The sequence below is a fragment of the Cottoperca gobio genome, chromosome 15, assembly GCF_900634415.1.
Source record: "Cottoperca gobio chromosome 15, fCotGob3.1, whole genome shotgun sequence".
Classification (NCBI taxonomy): domain Eukaryota; kingdom Metazoa; phylum Chordata; class Actinopteri; order Perciformes; family Bovichtidae; genus Cottoperca; species Cottoperca gobio.
This window is the reverse complement of record NC_041369.1, coordinates 7,141,634-7,166,496: the sequence shown is the minus strand read 5'-3', so window position 1 is coordinate 7,166,496 and position 24,863 is coordinate 7,141,634. Positions and strand designations below refer to the sequence as shown.

General features: G+C 40.9%; 1 protein-coding gene across 1 annotated transcript; it reads right to left on the bottom strand.

Annotated features, from left to right (window-relative positions):
- Positions 1–295: 295 nt before the first annotated feature.
- Positions 296–24,582, bottom strand: vwc2 (von Willebrand factor C domain containing 2). Its single transcript, XM_029450440.1, has 4 exons — positions 24,286–24,582; positions 16,076–16,784; positions 14,588–14,717; positions 296–1,128 (listed from the first exon to the last, which is right to left on the bottom strand). Exons 2-4 carry the CDS (start codon positions 16,703–16,705, stop codon positions 977–979), a joined length of 912 nt encoding a protein of 303 aa, XP_029306300.1. The 5' UTR covers positions 16,706–16,784; positions 24,286–24,582; the 3' UTR covers positions 296–976.
- Between the last annotated feature and the right edge of the window lie 281 nt (positions 24,583–24,863).

Here is a 24,863-nt window from a genome sequence, read left to right as displayed (position 1 = left end):
TGCTTATTGCCATTGAAAATTAAACCGCTAAATAACTTAATATCCTCATGACAACACATTAAATATTTACCTGTAGTGTTCCCACTACAGTCCTCATCCTGGAGCTTAAAAGTTGTAAAATGATTGCACCTAAAGAGTGGATTTGTTCACGTTTGTCATATACACATTGACTGTGCAATCTGAAATACAAAATCGGTGGAGGAAATTGGGATGCTTGTTCCATCTCAGTGTCATTTGAAGTCTGTAAATGTAAAACACCATCCAGAAGACCTGCAGCTGAAAAACACCATTTGAGCATTTACAGAGCGCAGAATGGCATTTATTTGAAACATAAACACAAGGTACCAAGAGAAATACAAAAAAGCACTTTCAAATCAAAACACACATTTGAACATCAGAAAAGGATAAGACATCAAGAAACAGTCAAAGTCCTCTTGAATTCCCTTCTTTTTTTTTTCTCTGTTGTTGTTTTTGATTCCTCACTTCATCCTACACAGCAAATATTGAACCATTATTCTGAAATGGATTGCACATAGTCTAGTCTGCACTTTGGTGGTAGAGGGACGGGTGTCAGGATTTGTCCCCACATGTCGAGACATTGAGGTTTTTACCTCCAAAGACATCTGTGTGTGTTCTATACATTCTGTTTTATTGACCTCTGGTCCAATACATTGCTTAATAAAATACACAGCTATAAAAAATATTTGTTCACTAGTTCAGCATTAATTACTTCTTTATTTGTATATATTCATAAATAATTTAATACATAGATAAATAGATATTCTGTGTGTGGATTATAAACTTTCATAAAAGCATTTTTTTTTTCTTCAGTAATACAGGAGTGACTATAAATGCAGAAATGCTTGAGGGCTGCTGTCCGACCCTGATGTCCGGTAGAGTGGGTGAAAGGCCGAGAGTTTATACGTGGATTGGCGCTGGTGTTGCGAGCCAATGTCCCCTTTGACCGTGCCCGTCTCTAGGTCCGCTGGCACTCGTTCTTACTGCAGGTGGCCTGACGCTCAATCTGCCATGTGCCCTCCTCGTATGTGCAGTAGCAGATTGTACACTCATTGATTTTCACTTCTCGGCCGGCCGGTATCACTGATGTGTCCGCGTAGCAATTTGGCCCTGTAGGTGGTACAAGAAAAACAGGCTTAATAGAACAAACCAGAAAATATGCCTTGTAATGTGTTTCAAATTTGAATCTCAAATTGACCTTATATATGTTTAATGTGTTTATTTAGTGTTGTGAACAAAATGTCACATAATTTAAGTCAGACTCTGAACGATTAAAAAATGCATGATTTGCTTTGCTCCTGTGATTTAATATGCTGTGGGAACTGTGCTCCGGTCAAACTAAATGAACTGATACTTGATGATAAGTCAGTTAATGTTTTTGTTGTTCAAAATTCTGACCCAAAGAATTCTCCTTGTGTTGGTGTTGGAGTCAGTTAAAAGAAGAAGCACCTGGGTCATTGAGGTTGCACTTGCCTGTGTTATTTTCCTGCTACTACACTTACCAAGGACACAATGTTCAATGTGTGAAAAATGCGGTTTAGGGACTGATGACACAGTTCAAAGTCACATTCCTTTGTGCTGCTCGAAGGATCTCAATCAGTTTGAAATTCAATGAATTCAGACACACTTTTTTTAGTTTGGCTGCAGGTGAAATATGAAATACAACAAAATAAATAAACATGTCAGTGCATCGATTGGAGGCAGCTAGTTAGTTGAGATAAAGTGAGACTAAGTAACATTTAAAAGAAGAAGGAGCACTTTCTTGCTCTTACAAATTAAAAGTTTAGTTCATAAACAACAAAAGACACCCTATAGCCCAATTATTCTCTCAGCCTGGTTCTTTTGCTGCTGCTACTTCTAGTGAGCAGCAGCTTATGGTGGCAGCGTATCTATGTCCCCAGGGTCCTATGTTCTCCAGCGCAATATAATATCCCTTAACATGACACATTAAGGAGACCTTTCAAACTGTTTTATGTTCTCAGCAATGTTTTTTTCCCTGGGTCAATATGTTAAAATCACCCACTGTTGGCTTATAACCTACTGATGTTATAATACCCCCTCAAATTGGCAGGTAAGACATTGATATCTACACCGTGACTGAATGGATTTTTACCATTAAAGCTGCATTTGAAGCATCCATCTCCCTTCGTTTGAACTGTGAATATAGCCCTTATCAATCTCTTGCAACGAGGACCCTGGGAACATAGGAATGACCTCTTATAAGAGCTTATATTAGCTTGTGTCAGCACGGAGGATTGCTGTGTAAGAGTGACATTACTGATAAAGAGTCTTTTACGTTTAAAGGATAAGTGCCCTTGCTGCTGACTTGTGCAGACTGACCGTATCTCAGTTAGGCTAATAAGCGAACGACCAAGCGCCAACCTTAACTCAATGCGAAAGAGCCTTAAACCTGCATTCTCTCTAATATCCAACAGGGGGCAACTCCAGTAGTTGCAAAGAAAAGTTAGATTGTATAGAAGTCTATGAGAAAATGATCTGACTTCTAACTTGATTTATTACTTCAGTAAACATTTTCCTGACGAGTTTATGGTCTCACTCGCTATTTTCAAATCTTCTTCAATATGCATGATGTTTATTTAGTCAATTATGGTCAGAGACAATGAAGCAGGGAATGTTTTAGGGCATAGCTAGCTGGTGATTCAAGGGTTGCTACTTCGGCATTGTCTGGTTTGGGTGTTTACTTTAACACCTCACAGTGTGTTTTGACTTCATGAAAGTTGACTACAACATTTTGGTGGCTTGGCGGTTGTACTTACCTCCTCTCCTCATGTCAGTGCTGGTTCCAAATTACCAAGATGGCGACGGCCAAAATGGCGAACTAGAGGCTTCATAACCATAGTTGGTAACTTCACGGTGACTATGTCCAATTCTTATGTACAGTCAATGCTAACAACCTACCAAATAGCCATATCTAGTTAGCGGCAACCACCACCGTGAATGCCTGTGGTTATTTGGCTCTAGTTATTACCATAACACAAAGGATAGAGCGACATAGCTCTTGTAGCCTTCGTTTCACTGTATCTTTTTTGTAGTTTCTTTTATTGGTACTTCCCAAAAGCTCAAATCAATATGCTAAGATAAATTATACTACAGCTCTTGCTAATAAAATCTGAGTGCTACATATTTTCAACAAAAAATGTTGGTAATGTCTGGTAATGATTATGCTTGGACAAAATTGATAAGATTTTAATGGGTCACACAAATATTAATTTAGATATATGAGCATATGCATATAAGATATAAGAGTATATGAGCCAAATAGGCTATTTAAGATTTCCACAAAGACCGATGAAAGAAAACCCTCAATGTGAAAATACATTGTGGAACAAAGGCCAATAATACACAAGCTAGTTGGAAAGTAGGACAGGACTATTTGTTTACTGTTACTTTTAGATGCCATATCTGTTGCAATGACCACATTTCCATACGGAGTTTAGTGCTGTTAGTCATCTTATTTTTCTTCCTGGGTTTTTTTTAAGTTTCATGACATCCCCAGGAAACTTGAGTGTAAGCAGTCGAAGAAGAGAATGAACACAAGAGACCAAATGCGCTGCCCTTCATTTCATTTCTCTCAGTGAAAAATGGGCTCTCACGTCTGAGCTTTCATTGATTGTTTCCCGAAATAGTGTTATAAGAGGCACAGAAAATATGCAAGCATCAATATTTGTGAACAGGCTTCTCCTGGTGGCCATTCCTGACAGGATTTAATTCAGGTTGAAACCAATACTGATCACATTTAACATAAAGAAGATGACTTTTTGACTGGAGGCTCTTTAAAGGTGGAATTATCAGTTTCTGACATAATCATGACTTGGCTTCATATGTGCTTTTCCATTCCATCATTACCATGAATTTTCATTCTGAAAAATCAAGCTCCCATCAGGAAACAGATGCATCCTGGGATTATTCTTTAGGACCCGACATTTAACTATCTTGTTCTGGGATTGAGACATTTAAGGTGCCAATCCTTAAGGTTTACAGTCCTTGTTTATTTAGCGACACCCTTTTTTCTGGTTTCAACGGCAAATGCGGTTTAAATCAACAGGTCCCAGAATACTGGTGGCTGCAAAACATACGATTGTCATTTTAATAAAGAAGTCAGGCAATAATTGGCCTTTTTCCATCATTCTGTGAGTCACTGTTTTCTGATTTTATGCTGCACCCGGCATGAGTCTGCGAAAAGTAGTTAGTTACCTGGCTGAGAAGTTGGAGGTGTGCAGCCAGTCGCCTGCAGATCTTCATCTAACAACTCACTGTGGCTGCTCTTCCATTACTCCCTGTAATATTTCAAACTGATTTGAACTTCTGAACTTCCCACACTACACCGCTCCTCCGCTCCCTTCACTGGCTACCAGTGGCGGCTCGAATCTGCTTCAAGACTCTGGTGCTGGCCTACCAGTGCTGTGAATGGATCAGCCCCTTCCTACATCCAGGCCATGGTCAAACCATACACCCCAGCGCGTTCACTTCGCTCTGCGTTGACCAATCGGCTCGCTACTCCCTCACTGCGAGTGGGACCCAGATACCCCTCAAATACAACCCGCCTGTTTGCTATCCTGGCTCCAAAATGATGGAACGACCTCCCCATTGATGTCAGGTCAGCAGACAGTCTTCACACCTTCCGTAGCAGACTGAAAACTTACCTGTTTCAACTGCCCCTTGGCCAATAATATAAATATATATATATATATCATATTTCTGTCTGTAGTAGTATTGTACTGCACTTAAAATTATTTAATCTATTTGAAGCTAATGTACTTGCAAGATTATTATTGTTCGTAGTTGTATCCTTATGATAGTTTGCACTTATTGTAAGTCGCTTTGGACAAAAGCATCAGCTAAATGTAATGTGATCTGCAGCTGCTGTCAAAAAATGGCTAAAATTAGTCTTGTTTTTTAAACTCATTTTTGATTAACAATAGCAGTTAGTGTTGAGCTCACTGACGAACACATTGCATCTCCTGTGACTACTTCATAATAAAAGCAAACCTCATTTTGCCAGCTAAATGCTTTTAATGTGAAGCTGCAGCATTAGGAAACGTTTGTCTTAGTACAGACACCCAGTTCGTAATACTGCAAATATAGAAAAATTGCTCAATCTCCATTCTGTAATCTTTGAGATTATAACTTTAACAAGAGGTTGTTTTTTTAATTCAGACTGAGGCTGGGCAACACATTGATATTTCTTTCTCCATTTTGCCGAGCCCTAATTCAGACTCACAAATTTGATTCCATTTTAGATGCGCACATGAAAGGTACTCAAAGGTGTTTTGTTCCACACTCCCTGTATCGGCCACACCACAAAAAAAAAGATGAAATCTTGCTGAAGGCAGCCTTCCTATATGTAAGGTTGGAATGCACAGAGTGAGAATTGCGCATAAAAACCAAATTAAGCACTGTTACAGAGTGCTTTAATATAGTTCTGAAGTGCACCCCAAGGGACTGTTCTTTTTTATTATTTTGCAGGAAATTGGATCTCACTAATGGAAATGTTGATGTTGAAGCAAGTAGTTTTTAAGAATGGAGCCCTGTAAGTTTCTCAGAGACGGGCGAAAAAACTACCACCTTATTTTTACCGCTCCGATCCATCTGTCAACATAGAGCTGTACAAGAAAATCCACTTTCCAGGCTGACGATACTAATCATAAATGTCCTCCTTGTACAGTATCACCTACAGCATTACCTACTTTGATACTAGGTGTGATGGGAAGACTTTTGTCTCGTGAAAGTGCTTCTGTCCTGAACCAGTGGCTGGAAAAAAGAGCTCATAAATCATCCATTATCTCTGAAGCCACACTGCAAAATATAAGCACTGCGAGAATTACTTCCACAACATCGGGTATAGCATAACAATGGCTATTTCCCTTAGACTAACAAGTTCTTGAGCAACTCTGTTGTTTAATTAAGATACTGATAAATGTGGAATCTTTCAGCTGCAGCCACCGCGTTTCATTGGACGGCAGCACCTAGAATGGAGCTTGCTGGCACATCAATCAATGGGAACAGTTTGCAGAGACCTGTCAAAATGTCAAGCCTAACACATTTATAAGTCTTCAGATGAACACGCACACACCCTATCTGAATAACAACTCATCCTGTGGCCCATGCTGCTGTCGCTACTGATTCATCATCATTAGCGCCATTTAGAACACAGTGTCTCGAATAAGGACGCATATGTCAAGGATATGCTAGGAGAAGAAAATGCGAAAAACAGTCATGCACTTATAAAATAAATCAAAAGTACTTCCTCCTGGAGCTGGGATTAATCCACAGCTTGTCAGCCGCTCATTCACAGCAGCATGACACTCATTTGTGTTAATTAATGCATGGATTCTGCGCCACTGTGCTTACTCATTGCAGTCACCCTATTATTCTGCCATTCATATCAACACCCACCTTTTTGTCACGCTTCATTAATCTAATATATCCTCGTCTCTCCATCACTCTCTGCCTCTCACTCTCTGTGGCAGAAAGAGATTTTTATAGGCACGTCAGGCTTCACAAGAGCTTTTCAGCACCAAGAGGCAGAGACAAATGGACTGTGCATCCACATGAACAGTTGGAACCAAACTGTCACTACAGCGTGTTAGAAGTTGGCATGGGCAGCGTGTGAAAAACATGGCCATTAGCACCTGTGGCTTTTGGCTCTGTAGCAGGGCCAGATAATGGACAGGGAAATGAGGACATCCCGATCATCACAACCCTCTCACTCTGAAATGTTAAAAGCTCCATTATAAGGTAATGGAAAGAGAAGAATAGCAGAAATCACTCATCTTAATGCGTTTCTTGAGTACATTTGCATTATAAATGCAGAATAAAAAATGACCTTGCTCTGTAAAGACAGGAAGTGGGAGAACTTTGTGTGGAGAAACGATAATTTAACAACAATACAAATAACTTCTTTCAGAGATGCTGCGTGAAATGGGCTCAGACTTTTAAATTTGAAGCGCCTTGCATCAAAGCTGCAGACAGGGAGTTTTTAATGAAGTGCCACCTCATGTGAATGTTTGTTTGCATCTGTTGTCTCCAGCTACAGCGCCCACTGGTCATCTTTGTGGCTGAACACAGCTGCACACAAATAGCAAGACTGTCGCGACCGATGTCCTTCACAGAGACAGACACACAAACCCTCGCCAGCCATCACAGCTGTGTGATATTTAAAGCTTTGACGTCAATCTCGAAGATTCTTCTTTTTTTTGTTTCTTTCCATTTCTGTATTGTGAGAAATACTTCTTTCATTCAGAAGAAAATGACCCAACTAACAGACCAAGGCTGCAAACCTCTCATAATAACATAATAACTAACTATTACCTTCATTATAGTGACCTTTCGCTGTTCCAATCATAATTCTGAAGTCCAGTCATGGATAATTACCTTGAGATAATACAAAATATCTGTGTGATGAAAGAATTAAACCAAAAGATGAAAAATGAAAGAAAGACTCTAAAATTAATTAAATTATGTAAAATGTCCACTTTCCCATTTCTGTTTATCTACTAAATAAATCCGAGTACGCTTCAGTATTCTGATGACATCATGGTCAACATTCATACGATCATCATTATGTTTGCTTTATACTGAATGAAACTCAATATTTCAGAAAGAAGCAATATTCTTATTTTTTACTAATTGTTTGCTAAACCCTCTTAATTGGTTCAAGGAAAGTTACACTCCAGGAACTGCAGGAATTTGTGTTATCTAGGGTTACGTTTGCCAAACTCACCAAGTATGTCTCATCCTTTGAATTATTTCTCTTGTAAAAAAAAAAAAGCATACTATAAAAGATAAAACAGTACTTAGGGGTAAAATTGGGATTTGGTCTCGGACCATTTTAAAAGAGGGGCCGTGGCAATTTAAGGGGTACGAAATATATAACTGTTGGATACCACCACCCCATTGTTTGTTTTTTTCTTCAAAAAGCTAACAATACACATATAACAATAAACACAATGTGTTAAAGTAATTTTATTTCTCATTGCCCATGAATCCTTTAAGTGTCCCATCTCTGGGGATTAATGTGGGGTGAAAAAAGTTAATTAAGGGGGGTCTACTGCCTCCCCCACCTTGCCCCGCTTAGAACCGCCATCACTCTCATAGGGACCCTCTGCGTTTTTGTACACTTCCAGTCTATGCTTGTTGCGTTTAGTGAAGCGAATGTGTTTTGAAGTTATTGATAAAGGCTCACAGTCTGTGAGTTTCACTACAGATTCTTCTCACTCGCTACGGTGAGTACGCTACAGGGAAAAAATCAATCAATCAATACAATACATGTTACTGTTGATTACTTGATTTCTTCATATACTAAAGACAGAGGCCGTGTGGGCTGGATGACAGACATGACCACTGACCCCTGACTGTACTACTGACATGAGGGATAATTAACCCCTATAGTGCACGAACAAAGCTGCACTTTTGTCTTCCTGTCTTCTATGGATCATCAGCTTAAGAGGATGCCACATTTTATGCCTGGGAAATATAGCTTTAGCCTATTTTTTTTAGCATCACATCAGCCATTATGTGCATATTTAAGACCCATTTACAGTTTTCTTTAAAAAATGATTAGTCAGCTGGAGACAAACAGGGTTTTAGCATTAACATTAGCTTATGCTAGCTAGATAATGGGCGGCTGTGGGTCAGTCGTTCGATCCCCTGCAGTCAGCATGTCGAAGTGTCCTTGGCCAAGATACTGAACCCCAAATTGCTCACGATGGCCGACGGTGTGTGTGTGTGTGTGTGAATGGTTATCCCTACTGATGAGCTGATGTGCACCTTGTATGAAGCCTCTGACTCTGTATGAATGTGTGTGACTAGGTGAATGCTGACATGTGTTGTAAAGTGCAAAGTTTGGAAAAAGTGCTATATAAAAGCAGTCCATTTAGAAACATCGCAGAACATTTGCTCACAACAGTCGTCATTTCAGCCGACAAAATCCACGGCTGTGTGAAGTTAATAACTCCACCCATCGAGTAGACCTATGTTGCATGCAAACTAATATCTGCAATATCTGTTATATATTTGAAATGAAATAATTTGGGCTATTTATACACACGTACACACACACACGCACGCACACGCACACACACACACACACACACACACACACACACACACACACACACACACGACGTGCCGCTCTCTCTGCGGAAACAGAAACATGATGCCTGGTAACTGATAAATGGTAACTGGGCATATATGGGAAGAAATACACAAAAGAATGGGGAAGTGAAAATGGAATTAAAGTCTAGTTCAGTAAACGCCTCCGAGCTGAAACAGTACATGTTGTTCAGGCAGGGAGGAAGAGGAAAAGGAGAAGTGTTTGTGCGTCAGTGATTTGGTCTACACGTTCACAGAGCTATATTTTATGTATGATAATATACTGTATCTAATTTCACTAGGCCAGTTAAGGACCGAGGGGACAGAACAGTTTAATGCTGGCACAATAAACATTTATAGTGTTAATTGTAGATATTAAAATACATTTGGAAACAATAGCAATTCTGCTAGACTGGTATTGTGATGTTTTTGTCGCACAGACCTGGCAACCCTGATCGTAAACTACATGTACCATGTATGAACAGAAAGCTTTCCAGCCGTAGCAGCAGTAACTAAGGGAAGCAGAGCATTCATTTTTGTATTTATTGACGAGCTTTGTTTGCTACAGTTTTCCTTTTCTGTGTTGTGAGACTGCTTCAAATCGACAAACCACACCAGTTCACATCCATAGTCCTATAAGCAACTTCCCTTTCACTCATGTGTTGTTTTCTTCATGTATTCCTTTAAAGAAATAACCTGCCACATCTTTAAAGGCGCTCTATGAATCATGCCTCTCTTGATATAAATGAGTCTATCCCTCTTGGCAACCAGGCTACCATGTCTCGTGTTGCTCTATTTGAAGTGATTTTGGCTCAGGTTCAGGCTGTTTATCACATCCCCCCCAGATTAGCGTTGACCCTAATGTCTGAGTCTTGAAGAGCACCGCTTGTTTCCTCACGCGTTGCCAAGGCGATCCCCAGCAAGAGCAAAGGACAAGAGGGAGGGAGCGCACGGCCGAGCTGCCGAGGAGAGAGACTTCTCCTGCATTCTCCTGAAGCATTCTTCAAAAGCACATGCTACAAGAAAGACACTTGGCTTAGAATTTACTACTAACACTTTAACACCTACATATATTCTAGGAATAAAAAACAGCACTTCCAGCAACATGTTGTCCCCCGTTGACTTGTATTGACTGAGTGTTCTTGCATGAATCGATATTGTTTAATTAAACTGTGTAGCGGCGAGTGATAATCACAAACTTTAGGCGTTATGAAACCATTTAATTGCAATGTGTTCGAGTGCTTTGAGATAATGAGTAAGAAATGATGAGAACCTGCCTCCATTCACAGCTGTTCTTTGATATTCATGAACAACTGTCTGGGGTGGATGTTAGCGATACCTCTTACTTTCATCTTCCTCCCCTGGCTCTTCCCCAAGTGTCTCCTCGCATACAGGCAGAATGACACATCTGAGACAAGGTGCTCTGCCATAAGCACTGATTTTGCATGCCTGAAAAGGTCAAGATAATGCCCGTGCATATATGATGAACTTATCAAACATTGAAATACTTCATTGTGATTTATATCTAGAGTAAAGAAAATGGTAAACAGGGGAAGAGACAGCATGTCTTGTTGAATGAGCAAGCAGGAGTTATTTTCTCTTTATTGATCTTTCACCTCAAATTCAAGTTCAATTCTTTCAACTTTTCTGCACTTGTGACACTTTTTTATGCTCGCTCTTAAACTCCAAGACACCGCTTTCTTTTTGTGGCATTACTCATCTGGATGAGTTCATTATTTCCCATTAATGAGCTGAGCTTTGATGTGACACTTCAGATGCATCAGGGTTCCTGGGAGGTCTGAACATCTGTCCACTCTTCACACAACATCTGCACACAAGACAAACAACACCACCTGAGCGGGAACTCTCTGATGACTTCCAATAACCTTATTTTACATCGTCAGTATTTCATCACGGAGCTGCGGCTGCGGCGCTGTCTCGTATTGAGCGCTGCATGATCAATGGTGGTATGATGGGAGTTGACAATCAATGATCCACATCATTTAAATCAAGGCGTCTGTAATACCTGGCAAAGAAGCGCGATGAATAAAAGACAAAGTGAGATCCGATGTGTAATCATTTTGATATTGATACGAGCTGAAGGAAGATCAGTGGATTAGAGGGATGTCTCATTTACTTCTGTATAATCTGTCTTCCAATTATTTAATAAGGTATCTCCTGCGTCCTGCATTTTTATATGTTTTTTTTTATATTTACTTTAAGGTGTCAAGACTAGCATGAAATGAACTGCAAATGTAAATGAAAGCATGTGACAATTAAGTCCTCGGAGCGACGTGTTTTTGATGGATTATTCCCGCACAGAGGCCTCCATTAGCTCCAGTGGAAGGTGACTAGCAGTGTGTAGACTCTCACATTTACAAAGATGTTTGGCAATTGCGGAGAGTGTTTACACTTCCTGTTTACACATTGAAGAACCCATCAGCCATGTTAATCAAATCAGAGCCAGAAATATCCCTGCCCAGAAATATCCCTGCTCAATAAGAGGTTGTTTAACACATACTGCTACAACAACTGCTCAACTCTGCTTAATTAACTGCTCTGATAATCACAGCTAGCCTGAATATATGAAAACAACAGCAGGAGGATTAGAAACTAAGTCTAAATGATTGGCACCAACCTAAAGATATGTTTATTTTTAATTTACAAATCTCACCTACTGCTGCTTTAAAAACACTGCAGCCTCACTGCTGCGCAAATGAGCCGTTAATGCTGCCAAAGGCTATTTGTGCATTTTCATAAATACCACTGTGTTTTTGCAGATTACTCTAAAGGAGTGTGAGAGTGAGCTGTCAGAGGTTGCATGTCCATGCAGAAACACACTTCTAATTTTAGCAAAGTGCCATACAGGTGAATGTGGGATGGAAAATAGTACTACTAGTGGTGTTTTACTTTGAATTGTAAAGTGGGAGGAGCTATTTCGGGAGCTCCTGGTTCGTTTTCCACTGCACATAGTACTCCCTCAGTGCAGACGGAATTCTCCACTGATCGCATCTTCAATGCGACACAAGCTGGATCCCTTCATCAGCAATCAACAATAAGAATGTCTGCACTTTGTCAATTGTACACTGTAGTTTCGCAGGCTGCTATTTTTTCAATTCAAGGAAGAATGTAACTACAACTCCCAAGGTGCATTTCTGCTCGGCCAATTTGTTAACAAATTCAGTAACGAAGTCTCTGGCTGGCCCCTCTCCACAGCAACGGCGACCAAGGCTCATGGGTATTGTAGTATTTAGAGCTGTCCGCCACAACAAACTGGCCATAACATAAACAGATAGCATTGTTAAATCCAGTAGGCGGGATGGACCGGTTTTGTTTTGTTCGCCCGCAACTAGCGGACCGCCCCATGAACGGCTCTTTGGGTTCTGTATTTTTTTATATAGTTTAGAGAATTTTATAGATCCAAGACGAAACTGACGGAAAGGTGGGGTTCAGATGAATAATTACAAATCCGTCTGCTTCTTCCGCACCAACGACTGTGCTATGGATTTCTCAATGCACAGCACAGTTAGGCTACGGATATTTCAAAGCCCTGGTCGGAGCCGTAGACTCTAACTTCAGTCAGATAAAAGATCAATGAGTAGACTAACATATACACATTCGAAATGAGAATTTACAGTGGGGAAACCATTCTTCCAGAACCCCTTCACAGCTGTATAAAACCCTCTGTGCCTGGTTGATGCCCACATATTTCAAACTACACCCCCCCCAGTTTATAGTGCAGCTTTAGTAAACTCCTCCAGAACCACAAAACACATGATACAACAGTTTCACCGGCTGAGTAATACCTCTCATGATGAGTAAACTGGTCTCAAAGTATAATATTGGTGTAGTGCCACTTTTACCACAGAAAGTATTTCTTATTCAGACTGCGACGGTATTAGTTATGCTCAGGTAACTCGGCATATTGAACACAGGGAGCTATGTTTATTGAATGGTAATGTGTGGTAATCCTATGGTAATAGGGGCTGATGGCATCCTTAAACTGAAAATCCTTATCGACTGAATGAACCCGTGGATTTGGTTGGACTTTTGAATACAGATCTCTTCAGTCCGCCACATCTATGCACATACTGTACTGCATTTACATCTGTCTCCTAGACTGATGTAGCCTGCGAATGAAACCCAGCGAATCCTCAGGGAAAATATGGAGCGCTGCCCAAACTCTGCACAAAGCACTCTCAGCATGATCAATATGTGCATATCTAAAAAGTGGGTGAACAGCAAAATAAAATGGGAACAAAGGAGCATCATTTATTCCCCAAGATTACAACAGGCAAATATTAATAGTGTGAGTAACGCTCCATGACTACCAATGTTTTCACCTCCTTGTCTCCAGAGGTTGCGAGATAGACTTTGATTTGAGAGGGGACAACCTATGATTGATAACGAAAATTAATTACGTGCATGTCTTAAATGATACATGAATGATATGTGATATTCTGGGTGTAATTATAAAGAACTAAGTAGATGGTAGGCTGAATAAGGCGTTTTGTGAACATTTTGTTTAATATTTGTTTTCATGTATTATTTTGTCCCTTTTGAGGATAAACCTTGTTTTTGTAAATTCCCTTACACAATCTATCATTTGATGTGTAATGCTCAGTAAAAACCAACGGCAGGAAAATCAAAACATCTTGCTTGAAGTTTTACTCAAAAATAATATTAGCAGTAGTGTTGTTTAATAAGCTTTATTTATGTGGAACGTATTGTATATAGCTTGTCTTTATCACAGGGGTTTTGTCTTCATGCAGATTGCTTGCTCTTGTTTGTATCAGACAGCCCGTGCCACTTTAAGATTCCAAGTCAGAGATACGTATCGCAAGTCATCATTCTTTTTGCTGAAGGAAGCAATGTTGCTGACATTGCCATGTTGCATTAGAGTCACACCAAGAAAACAAGGGGACATAATCTAGGACATGCTGTCTGGAATCATCCGAAACCACTTCAGATAATCGAGTCTGAGTCGCAAACCAAGCTTTCAAACCAACAGGATCATAAACCTACAACCCCGAGCAGCGAATAATGCAAGCGGACGTCAAATCTCAGAACCAGACACTAGCGACGGATTTGGAACATACAGCCGCCATCAGATGAACTGAGTAATTATACGAAGTTAAGGCTGAATGTCACAAGAGCAAATGTTGTACACAACACCATAACTGATTAACCATGTATTTTGGGTGTGACTTCATTGAAATAAATGTCATTACTATTATGCAATCTGATATGGCAAGACACTGCAAACACTACAGTGCAGCATGCTGCGTGCTTTGCGTCAGCAAAATGAGCCTTGTGGCTACCTTGCCCTCATCACTCCTGTTGAGGTGCACTTGAGCAAAAAAACATTTGACCTAGCCTGCTCAGCAGCCACCACTAGAAGACTGGAATAAGTGTTCACCGCTGTGTTGTTGAAAGAAATGCTCTCTCTGCTCACCAGTCTTGCAGATGGGACAGCACTGATCCGGCTCGTACTCCGGGTCCACACACTCAGTCTGAGGGCAGGCTGCCACCGAGCACAACACCTCCCCACTTGGCTCACATCGGCACTTCTCACATGGAGACACCTGGTTAGCAGAGAAGAAATATAATTAAAACCCTGCTATTAAAACAGTTCACACACAAATACACAAACACACAGACAACAAGGTGTCTTCTCCTCTTAATTAAGTTCTCGCTATCTTTGTCTCTGGCTCTTTTGTTTGTGTCGGTGTCTCTCTGCTTCGACTGCTCGGTCTTTGTGTCTCTGACACACGCACGCACGCACGCACGCACGCACGCACGCACGCACGCACGCACACACTCCTGTCTGATTTGTTTAATACGCTGTGCATTCAATGTCACAAAACTACATCTTTCTCATCCTTCTAAACGTCATTGCCAATGAATGCCTCATTTTAAGTAGAGCCGAGTCGAACTTCACTATCCAATCAGGGGATATGGAGAAATCAATAGTAATAAGAAACAAAAGAAAGATGCTTCCAATTTTCTTGGTGCGTGAACAGAAACCTTAAATCCGATAGGTTATCCAAGCGCTTACCCATAAGTCTGGAAATAGAATAAATGTGGGTCAATGGTAATACACCATTTGTTTTAGTACATTCCCTGTGGAAGGCTTCATTTAGCAGCCGCTTGTATAAAGCATACACCTTTATCTTAACAAGGGCGCAAAGGTTAATTCCGCTAGTGTTGCAGTAGATTGCTGAGGCCTGCGCCTCCGCATGGCACTCCACTGTGAAAAATGGAGCGAGGCAGCACTTAGTACAATGCGCAAGAACTTACAATCAAGCATAAAAAAGCTGCCTGTTGCTTAGTTTCAAAGCCCTACACCTCCCCACCCCACAGCACAAAGGCTGACATATGCCTCTTGTGAAAGTAGAGCTTTCTGTGACTTTCAGTCGGTAACACTGCAAGTTAGTGAAGGAAAATCCCACATTAGCCTTAACCCCCTGCTGAGACACTCGACAACATAAAGAGAAGCATTAGGCTCCGCTAAACGCAGCCGAAACACTAAGATTGTGGTGCAATCCTGAGTCAGGCCTTTCAAAGAGGTGTCAGAAGATAAAACATTAAAGATCTTGCTGGTGCATCTCTGTGTCTCACCCACATGCGGCAGCGTGCTCTGCAGAGTTGTAACATTACTGTAACTTTATCAGGTGTATCATAAAGCGAATGTACATCTATATGGAAACAGGCAATGCTAAATTCAGCCTCCGGTAATATTCATGCGTTGTGTTAGGAAAAAAAGACAAGTGCTGACCTTTGCCATTCTAAAGCTGCCTGCCTGCTCGCTTGCATGCTGTGAGGCAAGGTAACTAGTTTATGTGTAGTGCCTGTGATAAACTCCATTGAACAGAGTGTTCTGTCAGTACTTCTTTCAAGTTGGAACATGTCAAAAATGAGTGAATGCAGTTAATTGGCTCACCTTAAACTCTTCCAGCGAGGCGTAGATCTTTCCCCGAAACTCGCAGTAGTTCTTTTTCTCCTTGCATAACGGGCAGCACTGGCTAGTGTCCACTTTAATGCAGCGAGGGTGAACCCTGGGACATTCTGGCTTGGTGCACATAGGGCCCTCGTCTGTGCAGAGGCAAGGACACGTGGAAGGGCCCGGAGTGAACTGCTCCCCAATGGCGAACACAAAGCCGCTCTCGTCCATGCAACCTTTCCCCCTGTAGTCTGGGTAGGCGTACTCGTCGATGGCGTCTAGGGAGAGGGGGACGTCACTGGTGGGGCCCTCGTCTATTTGATTCAGGCTGTTCTGTTCAGTCCACAGCTCCTGGGGCTTCCCGCCCTTTGATCCTCGTGACTGGGAGCTGAGGTTCGTCCTGGCGCGGCTCACGGCAGTCCTGTTGGGGCCCAAAGCATTGATTTGCTGCTGAGCGCTGTATCCCAGCGGCTCCTCTGGGACCTGCTTGTCCTCATGTTTGTCCTCCCTGGCCTGGGTCAACACTCTTTCCAGACGTTCTTGGCTCTCCGCTATAGGATTACACTGAGCGCCGCTCATCAGGATCCCCAGAACAAAGAGAACTTCTGCTGTCATGGCAACATGCAACATCTCTCCCCACCACCAGCGAGGTGGGAAAACACCTTGGCTCACATAACACACTTCACATCTCAGGTGTGAGCCAGTCCATCTGGAAAGAGAAAATTAAACCGGGGTTATGGGCTCAGTATTCTGTCACTTTCCATCCCAGGTGTGTGCTGCGTTTCATTTGGCTTCTACAACAGTGCAAGAAATTCAGACTACTTCATGTCAAGCAAGCATCCCGCTGAGCGTGACGCAAGCCTGTAGGTTCAGTGAATTGGATCATCGGGACAGGCAGCATTCATAGGGCTGTGTTAGGAAATCAATACTGCTTCATACTGTAACACTTGCCTGCATCAATCACACACAGCAGTGACAGAGTAAGAGGAAAGTGTCCCAGAGAAAGTCCTGCATATAACACAACTATGAGCTCCTGCTCTTCTCATGGAAGAAAGAAGGAAGAATTGGGATCAATGTCTGCTTTTTTTTCTTCATTGATCACAGTCAAGTGTACAAAAGCAGAAGTTGATTTGACAATACAACATAATTCCGGTGCAAAAAGATTAATCTAGCTGACAAAAGTAGAAATATCCATTTCAAAACAAAACCAGATCTTTTGCAAAGTGCTGTACGTGCATCTTTAAAAGAAGCCCATTAAATATCTCATTGGCTTGTTTTAATCAAAAGTAAAAGCACATCACTTTCTTTACAGCTTTCAGCACTGTGTGGAGTCAATATACAACGGCTCAAGTTGAGTGGAATCCCAGGATCAACCACAGACTTTGCAGAGACTGCACATTTCTGAAAAGCTGCAGTCAATGTGTTTGTTTGTGTCTCTTGCTTAACTTGATTTACTGCGGTGTCTTGAAATTCTAGTGCCTGCTATGATGCCGTTCGGTGGCCTACTTGCATTCATTTCCTTCTCATCAAATGTTCGGTGTCATCTCTGAGCTCCATTTAGAGGGCCGCAGTCGTCTTGACATTTATAGCTTATTTTGAAAGAAGGTGAGATTGCCCAGTATCGACTAACTCAACAATTAACTGTAAAGGCCTGCCTGAGCTTGTTTAAGAATAGTTCACCGTATTGATTCATTTGTCAAACTCAATTTCCATTGAAGCAATTGGGAGCCCTAAACAGGAGGAGAAGAGCAACTAAGCATTAAGCATTAAGCCATAAGCAAATGTGGTTATACAGAGCAGAGATAATGCTGGGACAATGTCGATCCAGTTCCAACGTGCCAAACTCTCGCTATATGTTTTAAAGAATGCAATTTGATTATCATGAATTCTGATCCATTTTGAGGGAAAGGGCTGAAATTGACTGCTGGCACGCCACGCCGGTGGTATTTGTGTGGTGTTTTAGCTGAATTGCTATGTTTGAGGCAGAATCCTTGGAGCTGCTATGAATCGGAGAGGAAGCAGAACGAGGTGCATACCGATAACGCTGCTGCAGCTGAGAGAGAGAGAGAGAGAGAGAGAGAGAGAGAGAGAGAGAGAGAGAGAGAGAGAGAGAGAGAGAGAGAGAGAGAGAGAACGTGAGCGAGAGAGGGAGAGATGAGCCCAGGCCTCATTAGTAAAAGGACCTCATTTAGCTTTTCTCAGCCTCACCTCTCCACCTTAACAGCTGTTACTGTCTGTCGCACCGATGCTGCTGCTGCCGCTGCTGCTGTGCTCTCCATCAGGACTCAGCACTGGGTGGACCTCCGACTGGATGTTAACTGGGCGCAAACTAGCCACAACACTAGAGTTTGCTAGGCTGCCAGTGGATATATATTTCTCTCACTGTTCACAAATCCCATGAAAATACCAAAACCAGCAACAAATTGATCATACACACAAGTAAGTATCAGTGTGTCCAAAACTTAATAAACTTACTCTGTGCCAGAGAGGATCCACTGATAACACATCGATGAGCCACACTATTTCTGCATGTAGCCAATGTAGCTAAAACGATTAGTTATTGCACTCAGCCAGGTGTACGATAATGATCGTATTTGTATGATAGTTTTACCCTCTGTGCGTTACATGGCTAGGTAGCTTGTTTAGCTCAGCGCTGAGCACAACTGGAACAAGTTCATATCAAAATGTCTCCTCTGGGAACATGTTCTCTGTGACTAATTAAAATGCTGCTACCAGGGATGTAATGCATTTTACAGAGCTAATTTGGACAAATGACATGAAATAGTGCACTCAGCAAACAAGATAACTAGCCGTTAGCTAGCCACAATAACTTTGATCTTTTTGCTGGGTCTTATTAAGCCGACCGTGGAGAGCTGACTGCAGTACTGACCAGTGTCCACAATCTGTTCCTATCAAGACAATAATATGCTTTAACTTCAGCTGAGCTCAGTTAAACTGAGTTGCTCACATATACCGTTCTGCTGCTGTAAATACTCACTTCAGCGTCAAAAGTTTATTAATCCATGGCTGAAAATAGTCCCCAACAAATGCACTCTTTAATTCTGTTTGAGTAACTTTAGCCTTAAACTACTGTGCCCTGCTGTTCTATGAAAACACAGAGCTTTCTTGAGACTTGAACTACTGTATTTGTGACCATTTTTAAGGATTCACGTCTTCAGCAGGTATTAATGGGCTCTACGCCTAACCCTTGTTTGTTTGGGTATTTTAATTGCATTTGTTAGCAGTAAGACAAATATAGAAAATCTGCAGCTGTATCCTTAAATATTTACTTTTTTTTATCCCATAAAACTCAATCTTTGCAACCTTGTGTAGATTATCTGGATCTGCAAATGAAATGATGTGTTACATACTACATATGTTACATCCTATTGCCAGCTATAGTAAAGATCTCCTTTCTAAATATCTATTTAATTCTAAGCCTCATGTGTCGAATTTTACAGGCTGGATTGTAACACAAATATGTCTTTGTTTAGTAGAGCAGGCTACCGACTGTAAAACGTGTTCAAGGTGCCACAGGGATACTTTTTCTGACCACTTCAAGGTAGGTTCAAGTGATTGCAAACGTTCTTACATTCATAGTTTTGCATATAAGCCATTTGGTAAAAGGTCATGAATCTATCTTTGCCCTATAGCCCTGCAGAGAATTCACTTTTTTGCTTCACTGCTCTATCTTGAATACTTGCAAAGCCATTCTGGCTTGAAAGAAAAAACACAACTATGAACTGACACAAAGATACAACACAGTCTCTACACATCTTTGCAGCATATGGTAGAAGCTTCAGCTATGGGCTATTAAACCAATTATGAGTATTAATTAGAGTGTAATGAGCACATAATATGTGATAAACTGGAACCATGGTTCTGTAAAGTCTCTTTTAGGATTAAAACCTGATGTAGAAACTCTGTTTACTGACAACAGATTTAAAACTCTGCACAGGTGTGACCTGAAACGGCTCTGTAAAGCCGTAAACTAACAACTAGTCACAGCTATCAATCAGAGCATATCAGAGTTTATATAATCCAACATCACTGAGTTCATTCACACTTCTGACACATTTGAACACCCACTTGAAAGCATCGAAAAAACGCTCTGCAAGTGGAAAAACAACTCTCCAATTAACACTTGTCAGCTCCAAACAATTATCTGTGGAAAACAAACACTTATTAACGCTGGAAAATTAGCTGTATATTTTTGTCTTGAAGAACAGACTCCTTTAATTTTTTAAGCGCACAGAGCTGTGGTCATGTGGTTTCCCTGTTTCTACATCTGTTCAGCAACTGAAAGGACTCAGCGTGGTCCAAGCTATTACCAAGTGGCATATAAGTCCAGACAAAAAGCCAATTAAAAAATGAATATGCATAAGAACAATTAAAAGATTCTGTCAAATTCTTGTACATTTTGCAAATGCAACAACATGCAGTTTGTCCTGAGCTGTAATGTGTTGTGCCAGCAGTCTTTGGAACCAGGCAGAACGCCACCCGTGGTAAACAAGCATTATAATAACTCCAGTAAAACCTAGACCTCCTTTTAGCTACGCTGTAATGCTACATTGTAATCTAATGCTGTTTATTTTATAGATTTTTGATTAATAAATAATGATGCAAGCAGATGCTCTGTGTGTGTGAGAACTGAAAAACAAACTCTACACCCCGGAGTGAAATATAGAACTTAAATATTTGTAGTACTGAAACATCTGTGCTCATATCATCAAAGTTTAATGGTCGAGCGATACCAAACTGATTCAGTTAACTGAGTTTCTAAGCCTCCGTTGAGCCGGCCAGCTGCGGTCAGTCAGCACTAGGTCCAGAGATGTGAAAGTTGTCAGTTCAAACCTCAGGCCTGAAAGGTCATACAGCAGGAAAACCTCCGCTGGAAACTCAACTCAAGAATATGACACATTGTTTCTGTTTGGGGTTTCAGAGGTTCCTGCTGTAAAATAAGGTTAAATACAATAGATGTTCATCTGCTCTATACTTGTGACTGGAGCTGACAGTCCATTTTAAAACACAAATAGGTGTGTTTGTATTTATTTTATTGGAGTTGTATAAGCTCGTTCAGATGAGGACTAGCTGACAGGATAACAGTACTGTTTGTTTCTTTGTCTATGAATGATTACTTTGACAAACAAAGGGAATATTTGTTCATGCACAGCCCATTCAACATAAGAAAATATGAAATACTTTGGTGTAATAACAATGCTTTCTGCTCATTTCCTTATATTGTCACTTTCATCAAGAGTGCGAGAAAGGTTTGTGGCAAAAAAGGAAGAGTTACCACTACTACATTGTATTGCAAAAAAAAGAAATGGGGGGGGGGGGGGGAAAGCAATTAATAATATTTTACACCCCAAAGAACAAGGAAGTAAAGCCAATGCCAACGAAATACATGCGTTAATACTTGAAAAATTCTCTCCAGGCAAGGTTGTCATTTCAGATAAAATATAGGGCACAATCCCTGTCTGTGGCTATAAGCAGGATGTTAAACCTGCATGAACGCTGGCACAAAATCCAGTTCCAGTTTATAAGCAGAGGTAATCACATCAGCTGTCAGTGACCAGACAATCATCAAAATAGGACCAGACTCAAAAAAATGTCTTTATATGTTTTTCCCCTTTTCCTCAAATGTTTCTGTGCTGGCTTTAGAAAGCTCTACAGCTGGATGTTCTGCACACAGTAAACAGTAATTATCACATATACAGTAGATGTTACCTTGGAATTTTAACTATGCATCAGCAGAAAAATTATAATCATCTTGCCATAAATTGCTAATTTCAGCAATAATAATGATGCATTTTGTTGTTCTGCTCCCCTATTAACATTGCAAATTTAAATGCTGACGGGTCCTGTGCTATTATTTTTTTAAGCATTGACGATATTTTCACTTTCAACTGACATTTAAATGTTGCCCGGGCTTCCTGCACTAGTCAGAATGAACTCAGTATTAGCCTCAGTGTTCAGTTCAGTCAGTATCACCACTATAGATATAAATCCCTCCATCAAAGGCCAAAGTTCTGTTTACATCTCGGGCTATTGAACATGGCCGATTTGACCACTGAGATGCAGCAACAGTGATTAATCAAGCCTGAGACTCCACCTGGCTGTTAGTTCATGGTTCAATGATGCTCACCATCCCATTGATTTATGACTCATAAATTATTGTCGTATTCATTACCCAGCAGAGTGAAAAGGCCCATAAGTCTTGACACATTAATCTGAGCTGGGAGTGAGATTTTAGCTCTGCCTTGACTGATACGATATTGTTATTCATATATATTGAATTGGCAAGGCTTCAATAACACAAAGCGCGGGCGGTTAAGATGTATTAAGGTTGACCTGCCTCTCGCATTCTTCTTTGATGTCACTCAGAAAGGTTTCTTCCAGGGGGGTTGATGGCTGTTTCCCTCACACGTTAATGCTATAAATAGGCAGTGCTCTCATCTCCAGGAATATTCCACTCACAAGCTGAAATGTTTTTGTCTGTTTGTTTATTTCTAATTACTGTTTGGTCTTAATAAATGTGAGCTGTCAATAAAATAATATTTGCAAATGTGCAAATGTAATCTGCCTGTAAAGCCGCACGGTGACAGAAAATGATAACAGAGAAAATGATACAGCAGTGGTGAGGCTCACAGCATTCTTCTTGTTGTGAGTTTTCTTTAAGTGTACACACTTTACATCTCAGCCTCCAAAAACAAGCACGCTTCCCATCTACATTGTCTTGGAGAACTAAACTCCTGCGATGTCCCTTTATAAAAATCAAACTGGATGTCATTGAGGGGAAAACCATCTCCTCGGGGTTGGAATTAACTCAGACAGACAATATGCCCTCGCCGCAGTGTGCACTTCATTTATTGCACATTACAGATTCTCCTACTTACGTTGTTCCAACATCCCAACATGCCATCGATTGCACATGGGGAATGCAACAATTTATTTTGAGGTCTACTTCAAATTTATGACAAAGCAGATCACAGGGGACGAGATATGAAATGTTCCGACAGCGGTGGCTAGTGGGCTTGGATCTGACAGGGACTGAGAAAGTATTGAATTAATGATGCCACATTTGAAAACTCATTTTTATACAAATAAACAGTGTGAAATTATGAAATCCAATTAGAGCAATAAGGGACACTGAGGCAGGATCCAAGAGTATTAAGCCATCTGCCAGTGAGTAAAGATTGCTGCAGGGCTGTCTAATTGAATTTTATCCTCTGACTGTAAATCTTACGAGTGACCCAAATCAAAAGAAAGTTTGCCTAAGAACGTGCAATGCAAAAACCAACAGCCCTTGCAAAACTGTCATATGATCTTAAGATTATGTGAGGTGGAACAAGGTGAGAATTTGCTCCTACACAAAGCCCTGCCAGGGAAAGTATGATGCAGGAAATGTATTAAGGAGAATGGAAATCAGCTTGATTGCTTTGAAGTATTAAAAGATGATAATAATAATAATAATAATAATAATAATAATAATAATAATAATAATAATAATAATAATAATAATAAAGATGATGATGATGATGATGATAATTGCACATAGCCTTTTAGATTTTTATTCTGTGTCAGAGATTGACATTGAAAAGAAAAATGTGAATACATCTCAATTCAGTGATCATGCAACAACTGTAAAAAGCAACAATCGCTGTAAAACAATCAGCTATATCTTCAGAACAGCATCATTATTCAAGCAGCTACTTTACTGGACGCTAAGAATGAATAAAATGATGAAAACGTTGCATTGTGTGTTGGGGCTCTCGAGGCTGTGTAGACTGGATGTGTAAGCAGGCAGAGTCTTTGTGCAGCCAGTCACTGAAATCCCTGTGATGCTTCTTAGAGCAGCCTCGGTCCTATTTACATGAAAATACCAACACAGTTCACTTACACTGATATATGTAGCCTCCACAGGTGCAACAGCCTTTTCTGCAGGTTTGAATATTCTGCATCAGTCCCCCCCCCCCCCCCATCAAACTAATTTGCATATAAAAGGTTTTGTGATAGATGCAATTTAATTTCCACGCAGGCACGGTGGCTTTACTGTGAGTGAGTGTGTGAATTTTTCATGAATCACAGTATTTTCAGAGAGAAACAGTAAAATAAGTTGATGTGAAACCTGAGCATTTAAGCAAATTAGACTATCATGCACAAATAAAAAGCCGCATCGCCCACACACAGCATTGTTAATAATTCACCTGTGATCCTCGGAGTCTGTCAGTATCCGTCAGTGCGCGCTGGGGTTTAAAACGCAGTCTTCGGACTGTTGGACAGCGGAGCCACGACAGCAACAAATGATCAGTGTGTGAAGAGATGGAAACTGACGCTCGTTAAGACAGTCAAATGCACAGTTTCCCCGGAGGATGCTCGCAGGTCATCGGCGTGTCGCGCTCAACTTTAATCGCCACAGTGAGTGAAAGCGCTCCGTGTCCGGCGATCCGCCACTGCAAGTGCGGTGCAGGCAGCTACTGATGTCCCTGCTCTACACTGGCACTTTGTTTCTCACGGTGACAAAAAATAAATAATGTAATAATACGGCGCGTGCGATCGGCGAGCGGCCGCTAGATGGAGCAGTTTGAAATGAGTGAGGAACAGTCAATTAGTGAGCCGAGGAGACTTCTCACAGGTTCACACACACTGCTGTGATTAACGACTTTACTTCATTATCTGGAATTAGGAAGTCGTTTCCGTGACGCAGTGTGCTCCCTGTGAATGAGACAACACAGAGCACGTTACACCAGTAAGAAGTTACAATTTAGTGTAACTGTAGCAAGAA